This window comes from Aricia agestis, chromosome 8, assembly GCF_905147365.1.
Source record: "Aricia agestis chromosome 8, ilAriAges1.1, whole genome shotgun sequence".
In the NCBI taxonomy this organism is placed as follows: Eukaryota; Metazoa; Arthropoda; class Insecta; order Lepidoptera; family Lycaenidae; genus Aricia; species Aricia agestis.
In genome coordinates, this window is record NC_056413.1 from 2805944 (window position 1) to 2823891 (window position 17948).

The following is a 17948-nucleotide window of genomic DNA, read 5'->3' on the forward strand; positions in this document are numbered from 1 at the left end:
TGGTATCCCACTTCTGACACCACTGTTACTTGGTGGGTCTTGAGAGACTTTTTAAAAAAAATCACTTTTATTAAAACTAGAATATTTATTTAAAAAACTTAATAATTATCTTAAGAGGAAACCTGCACCCGACGAAGGTCCAATTCGATCTGATCAAAAAATACGGAAAATGGAATAATAGAAACAGCAAAAGTTTGCAATTGCAATTCATGGAAATGCAACTGAAAACCTAAGCGTTTTTACTACACATACGTTGACATGTGACTTCCGATATAACAGAACCCTATATTGCGCGTGGCCCGACCCGCACTCGGCCGGTTTTTTATTTTTTACAAATTATTGCATTGTCATTGACTATTAATACGTATGCAAAGTTTAGAATTAATTCTAACTAACGATTTTTAGGGTTCCGTACCCAAAGGGTAAAAACGGGACCCTATTACTAAGACTTCGATGTGTGTCCGTCTGTCTGTCTTGACCGATATTATAATTAGTAAAAAATAAAAATACACCTACGGCCCACTACGGCCGCACTTAGACTTTTAATGATGCATAGGGTTGGGTTGCAACTTGCACCAGAGGCGTGGTTAAAGACAGTAAAGTTATGGTTAATGGTTATAGTTAAGGCTAATTTAACTTTAACCTTAACTTTCACCACAAAATTTGACAGAAGACGTTGCTGGTCCGACAAGGCTTTATAAGAACGTGGGCGGGGGCGCTGCTGGTAAAGGAGAACTGTCAAAAATGTTTTTTTTTTGTATGATGACAGCGTTAGTTCCTTTTTTCGTCACGTGCATTTATAGCCTTATCGAGCTCTATGGTTATGGTTAAGTATGGCGTCTTGATGGCGTCCATTTTTAACTTTAACCAAAGATTTGACATTTTGTATTCTAGTTAAAGTGAAAGTTATACTTAAAGTCACAGTAAAAGTAAGTTGGTGCAATCCACCCTAACTGTTTTGGTAATCTTAAAAAATAAGTAACGAACAAAAATACTGGCGTCAAGAACTTTATTGGGCAGCGTATTGTATATCAGGTGGCCAGCGCGCGAGACGGTGCAAGTGCAACGGACTTCCTGCAAAAAAAAAATCACATAAGTACAGAAAAAATATCATTATGCTATAGATTACTATAACAATAATTAAAGACGTAAGTGGATGAAGTGGGTAACTTATAATTTAAAAATCTTTGTTTTTTGCATAAATGGCGGCTTTAGGACCGGGAACTGGGAAAATGATTTGAAATCGAAAAATGTGGATTTAACGTATAGCCAGATATTTTTGTATTTTTTATAAATTAATAATTAAGTATTTACTATTTAATGAGTAATTGCCCTTATGTATAAAATGTTTACATTTCTCTTATCCACTTCATCCACGTGCGACTTCAATTATAGTGCAACTTCTGTGTGTTTTTGAAGGTGGATGGGATGGATCATCATGATTACCACCGTCATTGCGAAGCCGTATAGCATGGCACAATCAACATCGATTATGGTCAATCATAGACAGATATTAGTCCCTCTATAATAAGTTCGAAATCACTAGTACTCCATTGAAATGTTACAAATTATGGACCGAATATTGCAATTATTAGAAGACGCAATTTTATTTTTAGGATATGGGGGGTCAATATAAACTTAACCTCAAGTTTGTGGGGTCGCCTCAAGTTAAGCTTCTATTGACCCCCCCCCAACCCAAAAATAAAATTGCGTCCTCTAATAATTGCAATATTCGGTCCATAATTTGTAACATTTCAATGGAGTAGTATTGATCAATCATAATTCACTTTCATAGGCCTACTTGGAGTGGCTGCCAAATACCACAGATATTCATTAATCATACTGCATACAACGACTGTCAATTTCTACAGAAAAAAAGAAGATTGCAAATTGGTTTTACTGTAGTTTTTTGCCTAGATGCCATGTTATCTACTATTTGTGTTTCATTAGAAAATCACATTATACAGAATGTAACAAAACTATGTGATCATACTTGTAACAAAACTATGTGTTTATACAGAGTTCACTGTGAAAGTGGCAGCGCTGAAGAAGCTTTTTTTTGTGATTAGTATGGGCAAGCGCGCCAGCGTCATGAGTTTATCCATACAAAAATTAAAAAAAAATACTCTTTCAGCGCTGCTACTTTCACAATAAACTATACAGGGCACTCATGCACATTTCAAACCCTAACTAAAATATTATCACTATGTTTTGTTACACCTTGTATGTCCAAACTCTTTTAGAGACACGACGCGGAAGGCTTACTTGATGAAGGGCCTGGAGTTGGCCAGCTCCTCCCCCTCCTCCATGGTCTGCGGCATGCGGCGGCCGCGCGTCTCCGGCAGCAGCAGCGCCATCAGCCCCGACGCCACCGCAATGCCCCCCACTATCACCAGGGATAGACCGTCCCATGCGCGGTCCTGGAGATTATCAGAAATCAGAATGTTGGTGCATTTAGGCCTTGCGGTCTGTGTTGAAGTATTCCTTTTCTTTCATAAGTACAAGAAACGAGAGGAATTAGGTAAAAAGTAAGCCAGGGTTCACTTTAACTCGAACTGGTCTAATAGGGCCCGAAATCAAAGCTGCGCTTTGAATACTATACAGACTACAGTGTGTTAGTGTAAACACCGTAATCCTTGAAAAAAAATCCGTCTCCATACCCATACGGATGCTCGGATCGGCAATTTGTATGGGTATGAAGACGGATTTTTTTGGTTTCCCAGCATTGTTATCATAGAAAAAATTGTTCATTTTGATGGGCTCATTTGATGGTTTCAAGGATAACGGTGTTTACACTAACATCTTGTATACTCACCAGTCACCACGCCATATAGATTTATGCGTTCTTAGCAAACTTCAAAGCGTCGTTTCAGTCACAAGGAAAAGGAGAGTTTTCTATTGCATTACATTACATCATCACGATAGATAATGCGCCCAAAGAAGTTAGCAGTAACAATATAATAAGAAATCCTAGGTTGGCTAGAATTCTTCCACCAATCTGCCGACATACATTGAAATCGGTACAAGAGCGTCACTTACGGAGTACACAATAAAAGGCGATATCATGAGCGCAGCAAAGGCGCTCATGTGTATAAGCGAGGCTCCGGACGCGCGCACCGCTGTCGGCATCAGCTCCGGCGTCCACTGGATCACGGCGCCGTACGACATGTTGTTGAAGAAACGCGCTGCCGTCGCCAGGGACACCGCCATTACCCCTGAACACCATGTAAATTATATTGCCGACAGCGTACAAGTGCTCGAAATCAAGGCAAATGGGACCAAATCATAAATCGCAAAGAAAATTAGTGTCAATCAAATGGGACGAAATGATACACGAGGAAAAGTAAGGTTTAGTGCCACATCAGCACAACCGTTATTTCAGACGGAGGATGCACGAAAATTAGCGTAGGCCTGTAAGGCTAAAATTACTTCTTGTAAAGATGTAATTTTAGCTGGGCCTGGGTTGAGTGAGTTAGACGTCTATTATCGTTATGCCTGTGACTGTACCTATCCACAGTCCACACCGGCTAGGTCATATGCTTGCTGTGTGCCGTGGCAAGTGTAACTTTTTTCACAAGTATATTTTACCTCTTGGAACAAATGCAGCAACGACCGAAAGTACTCCGGCCACCAGCATCGGACAAGTGACCAACCATCGTCGACCGAACCTGGCAAGTCAGAAAAATAATTATAAGTAACTAGATGACGCCCGCAACTCCGTTGCGCCAAAATTCGTTTACCGCTCGGGAACCATACATATTTCCGGCATGAAAAGTATGCCTATATCAAATTTCAGCAAAATCCGTTCTGCGGTTTGGGCGTGAAGAAGTAACAGAGGTATATACGTGGGAGAGCCATACTTCGGCACAAACGGGCTGGCTCGACCGGAGAAATACCACGTTCTCACGGAAAGCCGGCGTGAAACAGCGCTTGCGCTGTGTTTCGCCGAGTGAGTGTGTTTACCGGAGGCCCAATCGCCTACCCTATTCCCTTCCCTATCCTCCCCTATTCCCTTCCCATCCCTACCCTCCCCTTTTACCTGATTCCCTCTTAAAAGGCCGGCAACGCACCTGCAGCTCTTCTGATGTTGCGAGTGTCCATATATGGGCGACGGAAGTTGCTTTCCATCAGGTGACCCGTTTGCTCGTTTGCCCCCTTATTTAATAAAAAAAAAACAGACAGACAGAGAGACAGACACACTTTCGCATTTATAACAATAAGTATGGTTATAAAAATACAGTAATATTGTGCGACAGTCGACAGTTGCATTGCTGTCGCAAGATGTAATCACCTATCCAGCAGCACCACCAGTATCGCGATAGACGGTATCTCGGTCGCGGAAGTCACGGTGAATGTGACGAAGAAGTCCAGTCCCAGGTTCTCCGAAACCCTGATGAGGCCGTCAAACACCACCGCCACGCCCATGAAGGAACCCACCAGGTACATCAAGATAACTCGGATGGACGGGTTCTTGAATAGGACAATCACGCTCTCTTCCTTCTCTTTGAATGATTTTGCTACCATCTGTAAGAGTAAGGGCCTGTTTGACCACTTCCTGATAAGGCTATCCACCAATTGACTTGACAGATAAAGTATGGAGAATCTGCCAAAAAAGTTGTGAATAGCTTATTAGGCACTTTATCAGAAAGTGGTGAAATACCTTACAATGGTAAACTATTTATCAGCAGCTCTGGATTTTGGTATAGGCACAGAATATACAATGTGTCCCGACACCGGTGTCCGATCCTTTAATGTCGTGATCTATGGCATATTTTATCGACAAATTGGCCCTCCAATTTTTTTTCTCTCTCAAGGTTGTAAAATGGCAGCCATTTTAGTTTTTCTCGGGCTTTCACACTAATCTGACCAGAACTGCTCTTGTAAATATCCTATAAAGATAAAAAACGTCTCATTTGATAGCTAAGTTTGTGAACTACGCTTACACAGGCAATATGTTATAGATTTCGTGGAATTAAACATAGAAAAACCCAAGTTTAAGAAAAAAAATGTGTATTTTTTTATTAATGGCTTTTTGTGAAAAATCTAGCACATCAAACTGGTTCTTTTTTATTTTTAAAAGATAGAGGAAGTTTTCATCTTCTAAAATTATTAGAGCATTGAAGTAAAAGAATTTTAGAAGATGAAAACTTCCTTTTGATGAAAATTGCCTATGTAAGCGTAGTCCACAAATTCAGCTATCAAATGAGACCTTTTTTATCTTCATAGGATATTTACATGTGAAGTACGGTCAGATTAGTGTGAAAGCCCGAGAAAAATTAAAATGGCTGCCATTTTACAACCGTGAGAGAGAGAAAAAATTTTAGAGCTAATTTGTCGATAAAATATGCCATAGATCATGACATTAAAGGATCGGACACCGGTGTCGGGACACATTGTATAGTAGGGCCATTCCGCTACAGACGGCCCTCAACGAGAATTTTTAAAATGAGCATTAGTTACATTTTTTAATTGGAATATACGTAAGAAGATGTGTATTTACTAAAAAAACAACTTTTATCGGTAAAAAATGGAATTCGAGCGTTAGAGCGTTTTTAAACAATATCATCTAAGGGACGCGATGTTTTTTCCCATATTTTTAAATTAAAATAGCGTATATTTAAAATCAATGTTTAGTTGTAGTATAGTTATACAGCAATACGTAGAAATCTTTTGTATAAATTACACTATTCAATCGTTTTGAGTGATTTAGACGATTAATTTTGTCAGGCCAATAAACAACTGAAAATTTAAAAAAACTACAATTTGGTGCAGTTTTATTACAAACTTACTAGTATAATTATATATTCCATGTCGAAAATTTATAATTTTGTTAGAGAATTACGATTTAATTCACCTTTAACATATTTGAGAATTTTGATGTTGCGCCCGCGATCGTAGAAATGTTAATAATTTCTAGTAAGTACTTATTACTTTAATTACTTTTATCTAGTTACATAATTTCTTTGTTTTATGCTATTTTGAAATATAGGCAAGTTATTTTGTAAAAGTTTCGCACTAAACAGTATTCACATATGAACTCATCACAGTTCTTAATGGAGGGTCTAATTGGTTGCACCCGCGACAGCACTTCAAACCTGTTTTGTGGCCCTTCATACATTTGATGAGGTTTTCATTGATAAATCATTGTTAAACTAGTTAAAATGTATCCCTTCAAGGGATATTTTATTAAAATTTAATTTGTTATTATTTTAGCAATATTCCGCGAAATAAACTTCCACCTTTAAGTAAATGAGCGAGTGTACGCATAGGCATGCGTACAGCACCTCCCTCCTCCCACACTGCCTATGCGTACACTCGCATGCAAGAACCTGCAGACACCACCACCACACAAGCAATAATGTTGGCAAATCCGTGCAAGGCCCCTCACCACCATGCAGGTTGAAAACCTCGACGCGCGTTTCGCCCCAACACCGGAACATCCTCAGGATGTGGACTCTACGAACAACGTCCGTTAAGTTAATTTATTTTATTAATAAATATGCTTCATTTTGCCTGTCGGAAGCTATAAGTGTGTCAAACTGTTGCACCCGCGATAATGGAATCGTCCAGTACCAAGTATAGGCAGTATAGTTCCTGGGCCCTGGCCTATAGGGGCAGCGTCCTAGGATGGCGGCAGAGCTCGTACATAGGGGCGGCAAAATTAAAGTGGTCTACTTTTATAGGTACTCATAAAAAATATACCAGCAGCTCAGCAGAGTCTAAAGTTAATTGTGAGATAATGGTAGGTATTCAGATTTAGATAAAGTAGCTTTATTAGTTTATTACAATGACATAATATTAAGTATATTATTCCCCGGAACCATTGTTTTTGGGTAAAGAAAATTACACAATGTATTATGTAACTACTATTTTCCTATTAAAATCTATTCAGACATCAGCACTTTTTAGTTTTTGGTCAAAGTAGTGACAAACATACACTCACAACAATTATTTCGTTTTGCCTAACGAACTTTACCCTTTTGATTCTTTGGCCTCACAAATGCTATTCATGTGGAATTTGCAGACGTTAAAACTTTTAAACATAAAATATGATTATATTGTTATTGTAAATATTTTGCATGTATTGTGCGTTATTACTTTAAATGCATTTTATGTATATTACACAAGTATCAGAATATAAGCAGAATTTAACAATACTCTTTCACCTAACGCGTTTCTTTAATAGCGTGGTCTAAGCATAAAATAACCAACTTACCTTCAAGGCCAACATCGGAAGGTTTGACAGGTTAATTACCCAAGCACTATTTTAAGCCACACGTAACGGTGGTGGGTCATAGTTCACAGTGAATTGTTGCTCTTTTTGTACTGACTTTCATGATATTAGGTAAGTAATAACTAATAATTAAAATAAAATGTAAAAACTAGTATGACCATAATATAACGCTACTTTGCTTGCACGGATGGTCGTTTATCGCGCGGGATGCGAAAATGTTTACGAAAACTACGGACCTTACGAGTTTACGGACATGCTAATAGTGGCCATAGATATTCAGAAAATAATTATAAGAACTATTTAAACTTTACTAATTATCCAGGAGCGAAATAGGGGACAACGTTTGTATGGAAAAACGGCCCTATTGTGTCCTACTCTCCTCTTCATTACTTAAGTGGTTAGGTAAACAGGTAACAGACAGGCTGACAATGATACAAGGTATTCAAAAAACATTAAGTATAAAGTTTTGTGTCCATAGTGGTTTGGACCATTATGCCCTCCTCAACTATAGTAATATACCTATAGGTATTAGCTTTATGGATACAATATACACAACGTATGCTGTTATGAGCTTATGACACTATGTAAAAGACTTACCACAAACTCATCCATGACTGCTTGTGGTATTTTGGTGTTGTTGATTTTTTCGAACCTCTTGAAAATTTTCACCACTTTTTCTACTCGACCCTTGGAAGCTAGCCATCTAAAAAAACATAACGTTTGTTTAACAATTATTTAATTCTTAATTGATTAATGCGTCGAATCGAAAAAAAATTAAATAAAGAACACTTAAAATCAGTGCCATAAGCCATTATATATGTAATTACGTTTTATGCAACTAAATTAACATAAAAATGGCTTTAGCATAGAAAACATCTGTTCTCCCGATGTCTCCGTGACCCAAAGGTCATTGTCTCCTGCCATTCTCGTCTCATCTTTGTCAGGAAGTTTGCCTTGAACTAGAAATCTACATATTTTCAGGACAAATAGCACCTTAGGGAACATACCCATATCACGTGACCTATTTTTTAAGATTTTTGACCCCCTTCCCCGCTCCAATGAGCGAAGGAGATAAGTATCTCCTTCGCCCATTTGTACCATACGGTCCTTACTCCCCGCTAAATGTAGTGGCAATTTTCCTCTTTGTTTGTAATGGCCTAAGCTTAGGGTCCTAAGGATTTAAATAACATAATATAAGTTTGATAAAAACGTTTTTGAGATAATATGAGGCATTGGATGCCAGTTTGTATATAAACGTAATTATTTTACGAGTAAGCATAGCCTGTCCCTTTCGTATTAACTGTATCTACAAGGTGTAACAAACCAAAGTGATAATACGTTAGGGTGTCGTACGTGTTCCTTGTAGGTTCAGTGTGAAAGTAGCAGCGCTGAAGAACAAAAGGATAAAAAGGGGGGCGCTGAAGGCAAATAAAAGGGGCGCCGAATTTTTTCAGCACTATCAACACATTGGGCGCCGAAAAAATCTCGCCCAAGGCGCTGGTGCCTGGTAGTGCTAAAACCGGCCCTGCCCGTTTTTTACCTAGCGTGTGTATAATATGTGATTAATATGTTGTGTGTGTATAATATGTTTTTAAATTCCTAAGCATACCGACCTAGCGCTCTCTGGTACAATAAACGGTGTGACCAGCACAATGAGCATGGGCACTGAGGTGACCAGCATAAAGTTCCGCCAGTCCGACACCCACAGCGCGATCCAGGGCTGAATCAGGCAGCCGCTGCCGAAGAACAGGGAGATGGACAGATTCGCCACCCACGTACGGTATTTTGTGCCCACATACTCCATCACTGAAACGCGTTATGGGGAATGAGGATTTTTAATATTTCATTAGCCGCCACTGAGGTAGTAAGTACTACGTACACATACTATGTCAGTGTTACCCTCTAGATGGGGCTATGTAGCCGTAGGGTCTCGTTTCAAATACTTATACATAATATAGCTATATCGTGAGTCGCGACATATGACAGCGGGTTGACACGATAGACCCTAAGGCTAGACCCATGGCGGCACCTAGTGGCAAACGGAATATCAAAAACCCTCATTCAGAAGACTTGGAAGAAAGGAAGGATCTGTTAATGCTTCAACTCAAAAGCGGCCGCGAGAACAATAGATTTCCAAGAATCCGCGGTCGAAGGATTCATCATTCATCTATAAAAGGTAAAATAAGCGAGGATGCTTGGTACCATCGCGTCGATTGGTGGCAAACTGGCAACTAGATAACGCATAGCTACATCTGCGTTACATGAGCGCACGATAACATAGTCAATGACGGTAATAGCGCAGTGTCTTTGAGTTCTTTGACGCTTTCAAATGTTCGCTGTCGATGTCGTTCTGACGACGCATATAAACATATAATAAACATATTATTATACGACAACGCACCGCTATACAACGGCAAACTTGAAGATGTCCACGCTATAAGAAATGTGAGACATGTGGAAACAATAAGAGAAGGGAATGTTTTTATCACCTAAGATGTAGATCATCAGGAAAGCACTATCACAGGCCATTCCGGCTATGAACCGGCAAATGGAAAAGTCCCAGAACCCTGTTGTGAATATTGTCGCTACTCCGCCGATGAAGCCGAGTAAGTTCGCCACTGTAAAATATAACATATTAAGTGGCATCATTACCAAATCACAGCGATTGAAAGCTATTGAATGCAAGTCATTTCTATTTGGTTGATGCTTACTGCAGGCTCCGCATCAATAATCAGTATTTCATTTTCTAAGAGATAGAATTGCAGCCAGATAAGCGATACCCGTAAAAACCGAAAATGTCGGGTTTTAATCCCATCTATATATTTTAGAATGCTCTACCCATCTACCGAGAACGAATAACCTCTCAAACTGCATAAATATACTAACATTGCTATTGACGATGGTAGTAATATTGTCAGCGAGCGATCAGCAAGCTTTTTTCCACCTTCGCATGAAAAATAAATACAAACCCACAAGCGCTGGTATCCGTCCATACGTGTCAGCTATCACTCCACACAATATTCCTCCCGCAATGGCCCCAGCGAAGTTGATGGACTGAGCCCACGGCACGTAGTACGCATTGTCGCACACCCATTCGCGCTGCACATAAAACATTATCTTTACCTGAACCAGATGTGCTTCAGACAAAGATTTAATAAAATAAGCCAAGCTTAGAAGCTTTTTGCTTAAAAAAATCTAAAATATAAGATGAACAAATCGAGCCAGTGTACTTTTAGCCAACTAGCAAGTCTTCAAGGGCTTAATGGTTATGACTTATGCCTCAAATCTTGGGTCAATTCTTAGGTTTTCCCACTGCCGCTCACTGATCATGAAATTAAACCAATATCAGCAGTTAGAAAGTCAGTTACAAGTCTTAAGGCTATCTGAGGCTATCACTTTTAACAACTACTTTCATCTATTTTATCCGACCGAATCTTCTAGTTACCTACCCACCTCATTAACAATAGTGGAATACGGTATGTCGTCGAAGAGGAACTCCCAGCCGTGCTGGCAACCCACCACTGGTGCGCCAGTAGGAGGTTGCAGCGTCTCCAGCACTTCGGTCCAGTTCGCATCGTAGACGCTGCAGTGATCGTACTCGCCATTCACGATAGGTATGGATAAAGTTCTCCTGGAATTGGAGATAAACATTTCAGACTGAAATAAGGGTAGTAAACATTGCATGACATTAATTATTATGAGTTGCTCAGTTGGCACAAGAATGGACAATGGGCATTGTTCATAATAAATAAATCATTGATAACGTTTGTTACCGAAATTATCATAATTCAACCAATCGTAAAAGCAATTCCCGAAATAATTCAACATCGTGAATGATGAAGATATTATAGTAATCCCTTTCCATCCCAACCTTGAATAATATTAATATAGTACGAATAATATATCCTTAGGCCACATGTTGTCTCGCTGCAGTTTCGCCCCTGGCGGGTCCGGCGGCCCAGCAACAAGCGGAGGAGGAGGCACCGGTGGGTTTTAGTGGGTAAACCCGGGTGCTCTTCCTTACCGCAGCGCCTGGGGAGTCCCACATATCCCAGCGATCTTTCACCCGGGCTGTCGGGAATGCGTAACGCATTTCCCACTGTCAAAAAAAAAGGCCACAGGTTGTCTCCGTCTTGAATTGAGATCAATTCCGCCACCAAAACATGCCTCATCGGTGACAACAGTGACAAGTAACCCCCACCTAACCAACAGTAGACTAACCTGAGTTCCGGACTAAGATAACTGATAAGTAAACCCCACTTGACAAACAGCAGTCTAACCTGAGTTCCGGAGTAAGGTCGGCCAGCTTGGGCACCGAGCACCAGTGCTACACGTACGACCAGAACATGACTCATCGGTGACAAGTAAACCCTCACCTGACATACAAACTAACCTCAATTCCGGAGTAAGGTCGGCTAGGTCGGGCACTTTACACCAGTGCTCCTGCGGCGTCACCGTGATGAACATCTGGCCGAAGTACAAGAACGACCAGAACATGCCGAACGGCGCCATGCAAAAGAACAGCAGCTTCTGGTAGCGGCCGATCTCGCCCACGTGCGTGATCACACTCTCCAGCGCATCGCCCAGCTCCTGAGCCGTGCCTGGCACCTGAGGCCGTAGACAAAGTCCCTTTCGTTAAAAACGACGACGAAATTCGTTATCAAAATGTATGGGATTTGACATTAGACTTTGCAAGCGAAATATAATTTAGCGCTGAGTTTAAATGTCAAGCCGCATACATTTTGATAACGAATTTCTTCATCGTTTTTAACGAAAGATACTTTGTCTAGGGCCTCTGGAATTTTAAGTGAAACTTCACAAGGCACCTTAGGAAATTTCTTAAAAAGGCAACCAACTTTTAACTCGTTTGCCACACGCTTGCTTAGGTTTTTTCATCTAGATATTTAATATTATAAATGTGAAAGTGTGTCTGTCTGTTACCTCTTCACGCCTAAACCGCTGAACCGATTTTGCTGAAATTTGGCATGGAGATACTTTGAGTCCCGGGAAAGCACAAATTATACTTTTTATACCGGAAAAAGGTACGGTTACCGCGCGATAAATGTTTTTTTTATTAAACAGAGTTGCGGGCGTAATCTACTTTTTTGTATGACATAAGGATCAAAAATAGTCTGGACTCTGGTCCACCTGCAACTGTGATAGCAAAAGACATAAAATTCACGTCACATGTTATACTTCCCATTACCTATTTACATTTTACGCATTTCTTGTAAATTACTGGAAAAGCTACTTAGTACATGTGTAGATATTTAAAAACAAAACACAACCTATTTACTTATTTGTTTTTATATAAAAGGCCTACCATTTCTTTCACACTTTGACCGATATGTTTATCCTCCATATCTCCAAAACGTTCGAATGTTACCAAGCACCACAGAAAACTAATTAATTTTTGTAGTCGATATTAATTCGATAATACTAATTCGATAAAAAATCTTATCACTACAATATTATCTTCCAAAGAGTTATTTTAATTACTCAGAATTTAAATTATGCAACTTAAAAAACCGGCCAAGTGCGTGTCGGGCCACGCGCAATATAGAGTTTAGTAGTACCGCTAGTTTTTGATAATTTTTGTGTGGTCAATACAAGGTCAAAACAATATCATTTTAGTTACGTTAAAAGGAATTTGAACTAAAAGTTCCTAAGTATATACTTATACTTACATTTTTTTTATAATTTATTTTTTGTTTTTTACTTAAGTACCTCTGGCTAGATTTCTTAATCTGTTTGATAAGTAGTAATAATTTGATTTGTTTCAAAAATTTGTTAAAATTAGGTAACTTAAGTCCTTACGCCTAGATAATTTGGCTGTAGCGATTTCGATTTTTCTCAGCAATGACTAAAGCTAACAAATTAAAGTTCATTGTCAATATTCATCATGTCTTCGTCTTTGAATTACTCATAGCATAACACGATTGGTCAACTTTTATAACACAGAATAATAATAATAATCAATCAAAAAGACCTCTGTAAAAAAAGGAATTCCTATTTTGCCCAAATTTGTACATAAATTGGTTCAAGCATACACTTTAATTTGCCCATAACTTATATGAAATGTATTTATGGTTTTTAAATTACGCGACAAAAACCATTTTGTCGCTTACGCCCTTTATATTTTTTTGCTGTTCCATTGCTTGTTTTCTGTGAGAGGCCGGGCTGGCCTCTCATAGAAAAGAAGCAAGCTAAAACATACCCAACACGGTTTTTTTTTTACTCGCGGCGTCACTCAGAGAAATATATATATTTAGCGAGTTGTTATAATATTCCTTTTATTTCTGCATGACTAAAAAGCTAAATTTCATTTAACAAATAAGTGACCGGATTCAACAGGGCATTTTCTGCAACCCGGCTGGATTTGACTTTAACTGTTACGTCACGTCACTTCACGTCACGTCACGTCACTTCACGTCACGTCACGTCACGACACGACACGACAAGACAGGACTTGACTATTACTTTTCAATTTACTCTCAATAAGCCCTTTTATTTGATACCCATATTGCAGAAGTGCTTTAAAATAACTATTCCCCTATCTTGGCTATGCTGCCATATTGGATATAGAATAACATTACATTCGTTTCCGAGTTACTCTCAATAAGCCCTTTCATTTGATACCCATATTGCAGACGTGCATTAAAAATAACTATTTCCCGTATCTTGATTCTTGGATGAGCCGCTATATTAGATGTAGAATAGCGTTAGCATAGTAGATCACGTCCCCAAGTAAGTAAGTATTATTTTTCAAAAATATTCAATGTACAGAATTGACTTTTCTACGATTTTATTATATTATGTAAGTATAGATAACTTAGTTTGTTCCTAAAAAGGAGAAATAAGACGCAAGTTAAACGCCACGACAACATTTCGTTATATAAGTAAGTATATAAGTATAATCAACAATTTCATAACAAAATAAGTAAGTATTATATATTTTTTTTATTTCTCTTTCCAACAACTCTAAGTCAAGTGCTTAGGGCCAAATCATATTAATTAAATATTAATTATTATGTTATGATCTTAAATAATTATTATTCAGAGTAGTCTATTAAAAATCTCAATGTGCCTGTTAAAATAAATTAGCAAATCATTAAAAAATAAGTGTTCGCTAGCGCCTTAATGGTTACGACTAACTAGTTAACTACTTTGTAGGTCGGGGAAAAATATTATATATATTATACTATGAAGTATGAACTTGTCATAAAACCTCTTGGGCTATATAATATTATGTACCTATGTTACGCTCAAAGACCGAAAACGCTCAGTGAGCGAAAAAATGGCTCACAAAGCGTTGTGGTCATAGTGAAACGGCCACGACGCGAAATTCGCGTGGTGGCCCTAGTGAACGCGACGACGCGTTCTGGTAATCACAAAAATACCACATAGCGAAATTCGTGTCGTGGCTGACGTGCTATTCGACCACAACGCGTTGTGGTAATCGAGAAAAGCCATGACGCGTTCTGAGCATTTAAAAGCAGCCACGACGCGAATCCGTGTTGTGGCCCTAACGAAAACGGTCACGACGCGTTCTGAAAACAGGTTAGTTACTCAGGAGTAATTTTATAGCGCCCAAGTGTGTGCGCAATACATAAGAGCACTGTGGTTTCAAAGAAACTAGGCCAGTTACGCAGGAGTAATTTTATAGTAGATACGTGGGAGAGCCATGCTTCGGCACGAATGGGCCGGCTCGACCGGAGAAATACCACGTTCTCACAGAAAACCAGCGTGAAACAGCGCTTGCACTGTGTTTCGCCGAGTGAGTGAGTTTACCGGAGGCCCAATCCCCTACCCTATTCCCTTCCCTACCCTCCCCTATTTCCTTCCCCTCCCATCCCTACCCTCCTATTACCCTATTCCCTCTTAAAAGGCCGGCAACGCACCTGCAGCTCTTCTGATCCTGCGAGTGTCCATGGGCGACGGAAGTTGCTTTTCATCAGGTGACCCGTTTGCTCGTTTGCCCCCTTATTTCATAAAAAAAATAAAAATAGTGCCCAAGTGTGTGCGCAATACACAAGAGCACTCTGGTTAAAATTACTTCTGCGTTACTGGCCTGGTTTCATTGAAACCAGAGTGCTCTTGTGTATTGCGCACACACTTGGGCACTATAAAATTACTCCTGCGTAACTGGCCTGGTTTCATTGAAACCAGAGTGTTCTTGTGTATTGCGCACACACTTGGGCACTATAAAACTACTCCTGCGTAACGTGCTCTTGTGTATTGCGCACACACTTGGGCGCTATAAACACTTGGGCGCTATAAAATTACTCCTGCGTAACACGACCTGGTTTCAAAACGAGTCGTGGCCGTTTTCATTAAGGCCACAACACGAATTCGCGTCGTGGCTGTTTTTAAATGCTCAGAACGCGCCATGGTTTTTCTCGATTACCACAACGCGTTGTGGTCGAATAGCACGTCAGCCACGGCACGAATTTCGCTTTGTGGTATTTCTGTGATTACCAGAACGCGTCGTGACCGTTTTCACTAGGGCCACGACACGAATTTCGCGTCGTGGCCGTTTCACTATTACCACAACACGTTGTGAGCCATTTTTTCGCTCACTGAGCGTTTTCGGTCTTTAAGCGTAACATGTATACCAATTGTATCTGGCTGATTTTGGTATCATTAAAAGTTTTAATTTTACACTAAGACAATTCCAAATAGGTAAATGTCAGATTTTCATTTGTTTTTCTTAATGTTAAAATGAGTGATTCTAATGAAGAAATTCGATAAGTACATTTAAAAAAATTTATTACAAAAAAGGTAAAATAAAAAAGGCGGGGGTTTTTTTAAATTAATAAATTTAAAAAAAACCCAGCCAAACAACTTTAAAAAGTAATGAAATAATCAGGGCCTCCGCTACCATATGTGCAATGTGTGCAATGCACACGGGCGCCATCCTCTAGGGGCGCCAAAGCGCCATGTTTAGGGGCGCCAAAACCAAGGACCCAAAAAATTTGTCTAAAGCTAAAGGGGCGCCAAAATCCTTTTTTTGCACACAGGCGCCAGTAGCCCTTACGGGGGCCCTGGAAATAATATTTAAGTACTGCCTTTAAGTTCAAATTATTCCTAACTTGTGTAAAGTCATATTTTAGCCCTTAATTGTCGTCACGGTGTGTCGGGGGACCGCCAGTAAACAACAACCTACTACCACCAAGATTATCTCGATTCGGTTCGCTGTGGCATGTGAATACTGCCTTAAACTATAATGTTATGTGAAATCAAACATCTACATATTACATAATAGCGGTCCCCCGACACACCTTGACAACTATTCTGCCGTCATAAGAAAAAAGGCCGTTAAGTGATTTTCGCGATTTTCAGGTTTTGAGCCCAAGCATGAAACCTCCACTTTGGGTTCGTACGAAGCTCGTCTCCTATAGAATCCAGGTGATGCTGCAGCAGCAGCATAAATATTTACTGTGTATCTACTTCCTACTGTTGGTCACAATTAAAATGAGCCCAAACACGAAACCTCTGCTCTAAGCTGGCGAGGAGTTGGATATCCTATTGATTACCAGGTGATGCTGCAGCACCAGGTCAACTTCCCATTATTATGTCAAAATCAAAAATATTTATTTCCAAATAAGTTAACAAAGTTAACACTTTAAGAACGTCGTGTCTACATGAGGCCTACCACCGGTTCGGGAACTACCCCGCCGAGAAGAACCGACGTAAGAAACTCGCACGGGGCCACCTTTTACGAAAAAGGTGGAAAATAACAATGATAGTTTAAACTAATTTACGCTAAGTATGTAAGTAAAGTAAGTAAAAATATAGTACATTTATATAGAAGCGACCTATGATTGACGACCTCTGTGGCTCAGTGGGTGGGCTGTCGGTAGCTCAAGCCGGTGGTCGCGGGTTCGAATCCCGCCGACGGAACAAAAAGTTTTTAAAGTTCCTGGGTCATGGATGCGTATTAAATATGTGTATCATATAATAAAAATCTTAAATATAATATGTATAGAATAAAAGTATTAAATATATTTCCGTTGTCTGGTACCTGTAACACAAGTCCTTTAGGTACTTAGCACGGGGCCAGACTGACGTGGTGTGAAGCGTCCATAGATATTATTATTATTATTATTATGATCAGTCAGCTTATTTTTCCCAAGGTGTGCTTTCATTGAGAAAATCAGTTACCTTATAATAAGCCTTAGCACACTAACGATCTTTAACAACTTTTTTAAATTTATTAATTGAAAGATTTTGGACGTCGTCTGGGATTTTATTGTATAGGCGTAGGTATACATTGACCTTTGAAAGATTTTCTTACTTTGCTCAGCCTAGTTGTTGGTATATCTAGCTTGTGCTTATTTCTAGTGTTCCTGCAGTGAATGTCACTTTTTGTTTTAAAATTATTTACATTTTTTCTCACGTATAACACATTGTCCATAATGTATTGAGAGATTACGGTCAGAACTCTTATTTCTTTCAACTTTTCTCTGAGAGATTCAAAGGATGACATATATACATAAATAGATCGTATAGCTCGCTTCTGCAGTACAAATATTGTGTTAATATCAGCAGCCCTGCCCCATAGTAGAATGCCGTAAGACATTCTACTATGAAAAAAAATATAGTAAACTAATTTCGCCGTGTCTTCATCACAAATTTCTCTAATTTTTCTGACTGCATATGCTGCGGAACTGAGCTTATCAGCCAGTTTGGCAATATGAGGACCCCACTGCAG

General features: G+C 39.4%; 1 protein-coding gene across 1 annotated transcript; it reads right to left on the reverse strand.

Annotated features, from left to right (window-relative positions):
* Window positions 1–988: 988 nt before the first annotated feature.
* Window positions 989–12596, reverse strand: LOC121729486 (carcinine transporter-like). The gene is made up of 12 exons (XM_042118008.1): window positions 12558–12596; window positions 11628–11842; window positions 10688–10865; window positions 10204–10333; window positions 9724–9852; window positions 8848–9040; window positions 7832–7937; window positions 4292–4524; window positions 3589–3668; window positions 3040–3215; window positions 2266–2420; window positions 989–1074 (listed from the first exon to the last, which is right to left on the reverse strand). Exons 1-12 carry the CDS (start codon window positions 12594–12596, stop codon window positions 1032–1034), a joined length of 1677 nt encoding a protein of 558 aa, XP_041973942.1. The 3' UTR covers window positions 989–1031.
* Window positions 12597–17948: the final 5352 nt, after the last annotated feature.